We start from the raw sequence: 12,211 nt of genomic DNA, 5'->3' as shown, positions 1-12,211 counted from the left end.
GAAAAAGAGTATTAAGATACTTTTAAAATCGGTTTTTCCTGAAAGTTAAATTTAATAAATTTTGATTCGGAACCATATTTGGTATTGCAAAATGTAAAAGACTTAAAATATTTTTATTTATAGTAAGATAGTATAAATAAATCATTTAAACGGCAAGGAGATTTTGGTTGTAATAAATAATTTTAATTTTTTAAAAGTCGGTTATACTATTCCTTTGGCAAAATTAAAAATATCATTTTTAATCTGTACATAGATAGAAGCTAATTTTCACACGGTTAAGCTTCTTTTCACTTTTATTAAATGATTTATTCAGCTTTATTTGTGGTGGTTTCATTTAAAAAAAAACTGAATGAAGGGAGTTTCTAATAGATATTAAATATTTTTTATGATGTTGATTAAATTATGTAGGATAAACGGTGATGAAAGTTAAAAAACTGATAAACTCCTGCTACGCCATTCCTAAAACAAAATGATTAATGTAAAATCAAATGAAGAGACACAATCTTACTGATTTGTTCTGTCAGTGTAGTTTTTTAATTTATTGATGTTTTTTTATTAGTTATGTTTTCTGATAAGATTTTTGATGTTTTTTTTTTTTTATAAATTTACACCAGTGTGTAGTATAAATAAACCTCTTTAAAAAGTAAGGCGTTAAAATTTTTGTGTTTTACGTCATTTGCTGGCCAATTTAAATTATTTCTACAGTACGTCATTGAATTAGGAGTGAAAAATGAATTAGGCCATTACGTAATAATGTAAGGGTATTATTTTTAATAGGATCCTTTCAAACAACCTTTTTGTTTTATATATTGATTTATTCGGAAAGTACTGGTTTGACTTTTTTTTGGAATTCTACTAGTTAATTGTTTTCTGGTAAAACTTTTTTATTATGGCTAAATTTTTTCGATGTACGGTTTTACTCCTTTTTTAATTTTTTTTTTTTTTGTTGAGAAAGTAATGTTCTTGTGCATAGAAAATAGATGTTTGTTAATACGCGTAAAAATACAAAATACGCGAAAATCTTTTGCCTTTTTAATTTTGTTAATAGGAAGTTTTTCCTTCAAGAAATGACATTTTTTACTTTCATTCTCTATTCGATGTCCTTTAAAAAATGTTTTTTATAAATGAACTCGGTAGGTAATGTAACACAATGAAATAGTTTTATTTTAATTTTTATCTGACCCGAAAGTATATTCATAATATGCGTACAAAACTACATGTCAGAACGCATACGGTAGGTTGTCATTTTCTTGTTTCGTTCAAAAAGTATCGAAACAATGTCAAGGATATACGAATCATTTAATACCGAAGTAGTTAAAGCGGTATTGAAGGGTGATGTCATCATGAAGAAAAGGGTTTGAACGATTTTCACGGTTCTTTGTCACTCCTGTCCGGAACAGTAAAAATGATGAGCACACAGCCAAGGAATGGGACTCGGTTGTGTGAAAGAAAGAGACTAATCTCTAATTGTGTAATTGAGGTGAAAGAGTACTGTCCCCTGTTTCTTATCAATTATAGTGTCGGCGACATCGCACCGTGCGGACAGCCTAGTCTTGATAGATGCTGCGGAGTGGTATCGGGGGTTGGATAATATTTAATGGAGGGGATGAAACTCTGTTTTCTGAACTCCTCGCAGTTGGGCTCCGTCGCTCCACCGCTTCACACCCCGGCGCTTCAGGTCTCTGCTTCTTATAACACGTGTTAATAATGATAGGTCAGTTGAACTAAGTTTTGTTATTATATTTTTAGTAATTTAATTTTTAGCCGTTAGAAAGCAAAATAGAATTCATTTTACCTGTAAATTAGATTAGTAATTTCCAGATAAAATGTGCAATTGCGTTTTAAATAAATATTAATTTATCAAAATGTGTAATAAGCCTTTCTGATCTGATTTTCAAACATTTAAAATAACTAAAGAAAAGTACCTTTTTATTAGGATATACCATTGTATATCCTAATAGTAATTAATATATTTACATACAAATTTTTGTCATACATTTAAATAATATTTCAACTATGCATAAGCTGTATATTTATTTATGCTTTAATTTTATTCGATTTTTCTTGTATACTAATTAAGATATTATAGTTAAACAACTAAAGTATAAAAGATTTCTAATACATAAGTATTTGTAACAAAAGTAATTATGTAACAAAACATAACAATTTGTAACAAATACTTAAGTGTTACGCTTTTGTTATTGGTTATTTTTATTGCTTTTTTTTACGTAAGTATTAGTACATAAGTATTTCCATCATAATCAATATTAAAATTGAAGAAGAAAATTTTGTATTTCTTTCTTATATCACAAATAAATCTAGGTGAGTAGAACCTTTTCTTCGCGGAATTATATTTTTGCAGAAGTTAGTTATAGTTCTTCGTCATTTTTTAGTTCTTTATCACTTTTTAGAGTTTTCTATATTTTTAAAACGTTTCAATTTAATTAAATTTTTCACAATCCTAAAAAAAGAAATCATGTATCTTAAGGGCTGTAAATTTTTTAATTTTTTCGCTTCATTCATGTATGCCTAATTCCAAGGTTGTCCTGACCAATAATAATTTGTAGACGTAATTAAAATCCGTAATTCGTTTACTTATGCGGTTTATGGTTATTCAATCTTGAAAAATTATTGTTAATAAAACACCGATGGTAATATTTTTTTTAATCATATTTTATCATAACTGGATTTATAATGTTATAGTTATTTGTTTTAAATGTGGCTTTAAATTTTTACTACAAAGAATTACAGTTAAAAATTAAAAATTTTTTTTTGTTATCTTTAATTGGTTTTATTTTAAACATTATTAAAATTTTAGGAATAAATGTTTTAGGAAATTCTTTAAAACAATCAACAGTATAATGGAATATATTTTTTACATCACAAATAAACGAACAAATGTTAAATGTAACAAAGATTAAATTTTTTTTACAAAATCAATGCCCTAAATAGATTTACCATTATACACTATACATTTCTAATTTCCTAATGAGAGTTTAGAATCAAACTCAATATTGGCATGAGTTTACTAAAGTTTGTGTGTTTGACACAGAAAACGAAAAACTATGCTGCAAGAGTTTACATTGATGATGGCAAAAATGTAATTCCCAGTTTATTTAAAAGTAATTAAATTATATATTAAATGAATATATATATAGATATATAATAATAATAATAATAGCAATTTATCCTCTAAACTTCAATGGAGAATTTAAAGATAGGATGATACATTTAATATTTATTAGCTTTAATTCTTTATTCTTTTATTAATAATAGAAAACAATGAAATAATTTAAGCTTTCCTTTCCTTTGTTCATTCTATCTTTCGTCATTGTAGATGTTTCTTCTATAAACTGGCGATTCCATGACAAAAAATATTTTAAATAAAACTATTTTACGCGTTACTAATATTGTTCAGGATATGTTTTATTATTTGTCGCCGGTTTTCTTTTTGATTTTTAGAAAAAAATCTATTTTTCAACATGTGGGAATTATTCTATCATTCTAATTTTTTTATTTATTTAAATAAATGCATCTAAAAGAAAAAAATAGTTAAATGTCAAGTAATTGTGAATTTGTATTTTAATGAAAAATTATGAGTATCGATTTTTAAACAAAAAAACTCAGGTACATCGTTCATTTCGTAAACATCACAAGATTTAAAAATTTCTAAGCTCATTTATGAACTAAAGTAACAGATTGTTATACAAAGAAAAATGTTTTAAGAAAGCTTAAAACTTTTATGTAACTTACTTTTATGTAACTTTGACTTTATGTAACTTTAACGATGATTTATAAGTTAAGTTTTCCCTAGCAACTATATGAACGAGAACTTTTAGATTATAAAAAAATTAAAATTTTGGTATAATATTTAAAAGCTACAGCTAACGTATCGACATAACATGTTTGATCCGGTTAATATTGTTTGTAAAAGAATACAGAGCAGCAGAAATATACGGGTATATTTGGATCGGTTTTAATGCCTTTCGCCTAATACTCTTTAATGAATTGTTAACTGAGAAAAGGAAATTTAACACTATAATAATTGCCCGTATTTACCGCCTAATCAAAGGTATTCCTGGTTTAGTTCTGGGTTAGGGTCTTGCTACAACACTTTTAAGTGTTGTAAAAAGACAGCCCAATGTGATACCAAATGACATGTCAGTAGTTAATTCTATTTAAAAAAGTTTAACGAAAAAAAATTATTACATTTTTTTTCGACATCGGACATAAAATAACTAATTTGTGGCCAGTTTATTAGCTCTCCAATTCATTCTTTCACTGTGCGTCTTCCTTCTTTCTTCCGACCACTTGAGGTTACCGCTTTCTTCTCTTTCCGGATACCTTTGAATTCTAAGATGTTTTCTAAGTATCCTTCTGTAAATCCGCCGCTTTTATGTTTGTTACCCTTATGTCCTCTTTAACTTGATTGGTTCATTTAACATCGTCTTGTCACCATTATACTTGTCAAACGTTTTCTTCGTAAGACTGTTTGTTATTCTTGTCAGATATCCGTAGAATTCCAGTTTTCGCTTAAGTATTACTTCCGTGATTCTATCTAATTCCTGGTTCTTCCTTAATTTCTAACTATCGTTTCATTTCCTAGGCCTTAGGATTTTCAGTTATAAATTTTTATTATTTTGAATATAGTTTGATTAAAAGAAATTATCACGTTTAATTGATTTATAGTAACTTGTTATAAATGTTATAAATAATATTAAAAGTATTGATAAATATAAAAATTATCATGATAAATTACACCCGAGAATTATTTAACAGTGTTCAAAGAAAACAAAAAAAAAAAACATAAAATATCACGACATTTTAAATTAATTTTTATCTTTAATTTTCCCGGAGATGTTTCAGGTGTTAAGAAAATCAGGTTAATAGAAAATACGGTTTACCGTCTTTGTTATTAAAATTTCTTCGTGTAATTTATCTAAGTCTAATTTTTCATTATTATGGTTTTTATTTGTAGATTTTTCTAATTAACAAAGTTAGTAAGTATGAATATTTATTATCTGATTCTGTATCTGTTTATTTTACTTACTTTATTTTTAAAGTAGTGCATTTAAATATTGTTTCTTTTTAATCTTAGTTTTTATCTGTAGATGATCTACAGAGTATTTAATCGGTTAAGTAATATCGTTAAAAATGTTTAATCAGTTATTACATTCTATTTTTTAAATAATAAATAAATGAACATAAATTTAATGTCTCTTCTAAAAAAAAAATATTAAGAGAAACTAGAAGTAATACAAATTAATATATATTTAATATTTGCTAAACGTTATGAATATGATTCTTAATTTAAACATCAATATGTCGAGACTAGTTACTTTACAACCATATGGTAGTTCTGAAGATTTACATGGTTTGTGTGAGTAATATTACTTTTATGTATTATGCTGTCTTTATACCTACGTAGAACTTTATGTTAAAATAATAGGGTTATTTTTACTGAATTAAATAAATTATATAAACAAAAAAAAAAATAATATAATAATGTTATCTAATTTGTCATATTATGGTATTTAATTTTTAATTAAACATTCTTTCGTTAATTATTCTATCAGTCTTTGTTTATAGATTTATGATAAATCATAATACTGACAGGTAATCTTAACACAGGATTTCGGGTAGATATTGTAAATTTCTATAATATATTAATTTGTATGCGTTACACATTATTTTTATCTGTTAACGATTAATTTTTTTATTGAATCTTTCACTGTCAAAAACCTAATCGGTAGACTAAAGAAGTTATTGGGTATGGATGGTAAATTAATGTTCAATCTTTATTTGGTGGCGGTAAATGTAGAATCTTTAGTAGAATGTGGCACATTTGATGAAGTAAATAATGCCCATTTGCTCCAAACTAGGCAAAACGATGAAATATGATATATTTTCAGATTCTTCTTGATATTTCAACCTACGAGAAAGAACCTTATTCTGCGTCAGTTTCTATTTTAATAAATTATCTAATTATTTAAAATTCCTTCCAATCGATTTATTAAAATTAAATTTAATTGTTTGCTTTTATGGAACAATATTGCTATGAAATTATTACGTAATAACCATTAACTAGATATAAGTTCTCAAATTTTTAACAATTAAAGCTTCAAGAATTTTCTATTTTCTACCGATTTTAATAACGTACTGTATTTTAATAATTATTTCAATAATGATTTATATTAATTTTTAATTATAAGATTAAGTTTTTGCATTGTTTTCCTTACACCTTCCAGGTAAACGCTCGAACAATTCCTTTTTATCCATGAAATAATACATCTACCATTGTTTAAGGTATCTATGAAAACGCATAGTTATGGTATGATTTGAATAAAGTATTGACTTATTTATTTAATAAAAAATTATCAGTCCTAAAGTGTAAAAAATTGTAGCTTCATATTATTTACCTTTATCACGGATCGTTATCTGAAATAGTTTAGCATTTTTGTACGTAGCCTCTGTTTTAATAGTTATAAATTAATATTTGGTTGAAAAGAGAAAAAGCAACTAAGAAACGTAGAAAAGTAGTTATTCAAAGTAACGTATTTAAGAAGTAAAATATTATATAAATAAATGTATATTCTATGTATTGTTTTACTCGCTTGGTTATTTATGGTTATTTCTGTAGAACTTGTAAACGTAAAAAGATAAGAAATTTTTTATTTTAAATTATATTAGTTTTAATGTCCTGTAGGTCGTCTTTCTATGTTTATCATTCTTTTGATAAAGAAGAATGGTGGTTTTCTCCAAGTTCACTCATGTAACATAGTCCATTAGATGTATAAGTTTTATATTGTTATCAGTGTTCTGTATTGTAATTAATTTAACTGATACATACGTTAATTTATCTATTAATTATCTTTGTTTTTTTAATTGTAAGCTCATTCAATTATTTTCCATTAGATTTCTCGTTAATAGTATGAAGTATATAATTTTAATACTTTTTAATGATTTTTTTCGAAGAATATTTATTTAAAATTTTTCATTATGAAAAAATGGAATGACTTGTTCGAAATGAGCAAGACTTAAGACAAATAAAAGAGAAGAAAGATTTACGGAAATTAGGTTGGTGCACCTTGTATTAAGACAATGAAATTTCATTAATTCAGCAACAGAGATATATTGAAGCAAAAAAATATAGTCGGAAAAAAAAGCAGATTATGAAAAGAATTTAGCATAATTAAATTGAGTTTAATAACTTGACGGCCATGCCGATTTTTCATCACTTTTTTACGGGCTAAGAAATCCCGTGTGGGATTTCGCATACTGTTAGTTAATTTGTAGGACATGGATACACCGTATGGAATCTTATATTGCGTGTTTTTCTATGTACACGTGTTCGCCACACTTTAAATTAGAGATTTTTATATACCTAGCATCTTTTTACGGTAGCTTTTAATGGAGTTAATAATTTTATAATTTTTAAGAACTAAATAATCTGGTTTAATGCTTAAATTTCAGTTTTTATTATTTATAAATACAAACCTGAAAGAGTTATAAGCTAAAAAGTGTCATTAATTGCATGTTACATACAATGTTTCACCAAATTTGAAAAAAATGTATTCCCAGTTTCCAACATTAGTATGCACCAGTACTACATACTAATGTATGTCCAACATTCCAAGAGTGCTTATTAAGGTCTCGCAACGTTCAGTCTTCTAATGTTAAAACAGATATTTTATGGAACATAAATTAAAAAGTAGACATTTTTCTTTCAATCTTATTTATTAGTTCGTAGTAATTATTATTTTTTATTATTTATAAAATTTTATAAAACAAAAATTTTATTTTTCTCTTTTATTATATTTTCATAATCTTAATCTTCTTCTATATTTGTAATGTACAGTAGTTTTCTGTAAAAAAATTATGTTTTAATAACTTTTTTTTCGGTAAATAATTATTATTCAATGATAGTAACTTTATGCGTGCACAGGTGAACAATATTTTAGACATATTTTTAAGTTTATAGGAATAACGAAAATTGGAAAATTGGGACACTGATGAAACGAAGATGTAGTTAAAATTAAGAAAGCCAATGCAATGAGGCACATGCAGCAGCAATTCTAAGTAGATAAATTAAATCAGGACTTTTAAGTTTAGTGTCTATTCTATTATACTCCTACTTTTAAAGTTGAAACTCATCGATAAAATGAAAGAAACATTGGAAAAAGTGTATTATTATTTTTAACAAGCGAAGTACCTTAAATAGAGAGAAGATTTAACAGCTTTCTGGTATGCGGATCATCAAACCGAAGAAGAAGAATTTATTTTCTTATTTATTCATTTCTTAATGTATATTAAGATTTTGCCCCTGCATATAATTGGGCCGTGGGGACCCAATGAGATAAGGATGATATGTATACCCACCGGGTTGGTCTAATGGTTAACGCGTCTTCCCAAATCAGCTGATTTGGAAGTCGAGAGTTACAGCGTTCAAGTCCTAGTAAAGCCAGTTATTTTTACACAGATTTGAATACTAGATCGCGGATACCGGTGTTCTTTGGTGGTTGGGTTTCAATTAACCACATATCTCAGGAACGGTCGAACTGAGACTGCACAAGACTACACTTCATTTACGCTCGTACATATCATCCTCATTCATCCTCTGAAGAATTATCTAAACGGTAGTTACCGGAGGCTAATCAGGAAAAAGAAAGAAGAAAGAAAGGATGATATGTATGACATGTAAATGAGGTGTAGTGTTGTACAGATTCAGGCCGACCTTTCCTTAAACATCAGGTTAATTAAACCCCAACCACCAAAGTATACCGATATTCACTGTCTAATATTCAAATCCCTATAAAAGCGTCTAACTTTTACAACGAATTTGAACCTCAAAACCTTCGTCTTCGAAAATCAGCTGTTAACTGGTTTGGCAACGAGTTAACCACTAATCCAGTCTGGTGGGCTAGAATTTATTTATCATGTTATTTATTACTTGCACTTTTATATTAAGTACAATAGTTTGGAAACTTTTTAGGATCTTCTAGTTGATTACTGATTTAATGAATTTTCATTTTCTTTTGGTATAGTATTTTAATTAAATAACATAGAATTTATTAAAAAATCACTCGCACAAAAATTTATAGTTTTTATTGTATTGCATTATGATAAATGGTTGTTAGATTATGATAAATCTTTGAGTCAACTTCAACACTTAAAAACAACAATTTAAAAACAATAAATAACAATTAAAAACAATTAATAACAATTGTTTTATAACAATTTAAAAATGTATAGGTAATATTTCTAAAACGTTACATAAACTGAATACAAATATACAATTTAAATTATTGTGTAACATGTCTAAAATAAAATTATAATACTAAAACAATAAGTTAAATGTTAAAATAAATCATTATCTATGTATTTATATAAACATTGGTACATTTATTGAATGAATCCGGCACCTCTATGCTGCGATGAATTAGTGCTCAATAAGCAGAGAGGCAAGAGATTCGCACATGATATTGATGGGAATTTATTCTGAAAGTTCTTTGTACGTAATTAAGAACCACTTACATAATATAAACTAAGATCTGGATGTTTACTTTCACTACTATAAAATTATAATTACTTTTCTTATCACGAAAGAAAAAAGTAAAACCTTTAGTTGTGATCTATCCAAGTAGAAAACAACAGATTAGCTGCGCATAGTGGAGAGATTCAATTATTTAAACTATATTTCAAGTTAAGCTTTAGTTTTATGCTTGGACTGATCACAGTTACGTGTGTAATGTTTTATTGAATTAAAGAGTCGTATTTAGTTTTATATATAACCCATATAGGAAATTCTTTTCTTTGTTAATGGTTTACATTTGCTGTTAGATCATAGTCACTGCTTATAGATATAATTCGATTATTTTAATAATCGAAATATAGATTTTAATTTTAATTTTTACTTTTGTAAATGTTTTGTTTTTAATTAACTAATTAATTTAACCATTAAGTATTGCTTATTTTTGGTAATATTGTTTTAATTTCGTTGATTAGCATTTAATTAATTTTTTTTTGTTGAAATTCCATGATAATTTGCTTTATAATGTAGTTACGTTAATAAAAATTCATATCTTTTCTGTTCGGTAGTTCAGACTATAAAGTATAGAATAATGCATTGCTTTATATTTAAATTAAGGTAATAAAGAAATTATTTCATATTATAAATAATGAAGTATGTTTTTAGATATACGAACATATGTCACCGGCATAGTTTGTTAACACTGATTTCCTAGTAGATTGGTGTTATTCAGCTAATCGCTGTCACAGAAAGTTAGAGTCGCTTATCAGCTTTAGGCTTAATTTCACTTTACTACAGGCAATGAGACGAGTGCTTTATTGCTGCTTATTCGTGCTTCAAAGCGCTTAATTACTTAATTTTCTCTCCCTACAAACCGTGTGTCCAAGAATTTAAGCAATATACTGTAATGGAATCGCTGAATATTGGATTTAAAAAAAAAATTTATCTCATTAGCATAATGTAGAATTATAGAGAATATAAAATTATTATCAACTGTATAATATATAAATATGCATTTCAATTTGTATTTCCTAGTACAGAGTTCGTAAGCTTATTTATCAGTATTTATAAAAAACTCATTTTTGAGGCCTCACTTTTCCACACCGGTCATGGTGTCATCTACCCAGTTACCTAAGCTACCCTTTATTTTTCAATCTACCAGTTACCCAAGACCATATTTTTTGGAGGCATTCTACTTTCTTTCATTATCTGAAATGGTTTAACCAGGTTAGTTATTTTTCTTCGACTTTATCTCCCAAAAGAAGCTCTCTCTCTGTCCATCTTTATTGCTACGGTCATTTTTTTTCGTTCTAAGATAGACATTTGACAATTTATCTTCCAAAAACTTATCACCGTACTCGTAATTCTATTTAGAGTCTTTAAGAAAGAATCCATAATTCGAACCCGTACCGGGACAACTTTCAACAAAAGAGTTGAGAATCTTCGACTTTGCATTATTGGATATCCGAGCATTCAATAAAAAAGTATTCAAGAATTTGATAACCACATTACCTTTATTGAACATTTTAAAAAAAAGTCCATTTTCTGGTGCTCTAACGGGTATTGAGATAGTATTTAAACTTAACAGAATCATAACAATATCCTGTCTTATACTGCTAACTACCACGTATTCTTTTTTCCAGTACCTATTTCCAATTTCGTCAGTACGATTTCAAGACTTCTCAATAAAACTTTTAGTCATATACTCTATATCTAGGTCATCCTCAGCCAGCACCTTCTCAGCAAAGAAGAGTGTGAATATTTTCAACGTCTCCAATCCAGATATCCATCTTGAACCACGTATTTGTTCAGCTGTCTTATAAAATCAAAATTATTGTAAATATTAAAAAGAACTCGAGACAATTAATAATTAGCATTAAGTAGTAAATATTATTAATTTACAGATTTGAACTGTTCTTAATGTCTTAGAACCTTTTGAGGCCAAAATATTATTTTATGGGCTTGTTTCTGTTGTGAGTTTTGGCTGTGTTTTGTAGTAAATGTGATTACTGATTATCGATGTTTTAAATTTCTTCAGTTAATTGTATAAATAGCGTATTTTAATTACTCTGGTAATTAACTAATAATATTCATGTTTTTATATAGATAGAAGCGGTATTTTTATTTGATTAATTTTGGTGATATTTGGGGACTAGTATATTAATTTTTTTTCAATTCAGTATCGCAAATATCATTCTTAGTTAACGTACTTATATATTTTTTAAATTTTCTTTGCTCAACTCCTTGCTTGATGCTTTAACTATCAATTTAAAAGGAATTCAGTGTATTATAGTATTATTCAATTTATCACTGTATAATTTTTTTTTTATTAGTTTATTAACTGAATTTTTTCTTTCTTTTTTTTCTTATGATGTTGGACATTATTAATTTTGATTAATGTGAAAAACTTTCACCCAATTTACATTTTATACTATTATTGCTGATTATATTTATTTTATTTTTATAATAATCAGAACCTTTGAGATTAAGCCGTGTACAATTAAAAAGTTATATTACTTTGTATTCTATTATCTAGTGTTGTAAAAATACAAATCATGTAATAATAAACTATCTTTTCTACGGCTGTATTGTACATTTGAATTACGCGGCTGGAACATGTATCATAATTAAGACCATTATGAAACAGATTTTCATTATGATACAGATGTTCAACCAATCAAA

At 26.7% G+C, this 12,211-nt stretch overlaps 1 protein-coding gene across 1 annotated transcript in view; it reads left to right on the top strand.

Annotated features, from left to right (window-relative positions):
* Positions 1-1,638: 1,638 nt before the first annotated feature.
* LOC142321154 (cell adhesion molecule Dscam1-like) overlaps positions 1,639-12,211 on the top strand; it is a 484,144-nt gene continuing 473,571 nt past the window's right edge. The window contains exon 1 of the mRNA XM_075359147.1: positions 1,639-1,714. Within this exon, the coding sequence (XP_075215262.1) occupies positions 1,708-1,714 (7 nt within the window). The 5' untranslated portion in view covers positions 1,639-1,707. The remainder of the gene's footprint in view (positions 1,715-12,211) is intronic.

The sequence above is a fragment of the Lycorma delicatula genome, chromosome 3 (genome assembly GCF_047948215.1).
Source record: "Lycorma delicatula isolate Av1 chromosome 3, ASM4794821v1, whole genome shotgun sequence".
NCBI classification, from domain to species: Eukaryota; Metazoa; Arthropoda; class Insecta; order Hemiptera; family Fulgoridae; genus Lycorma; species Lycorma delicatula.
This window is presented reverse-complemented; position numbering and strand designations above follow the sequence as displayed.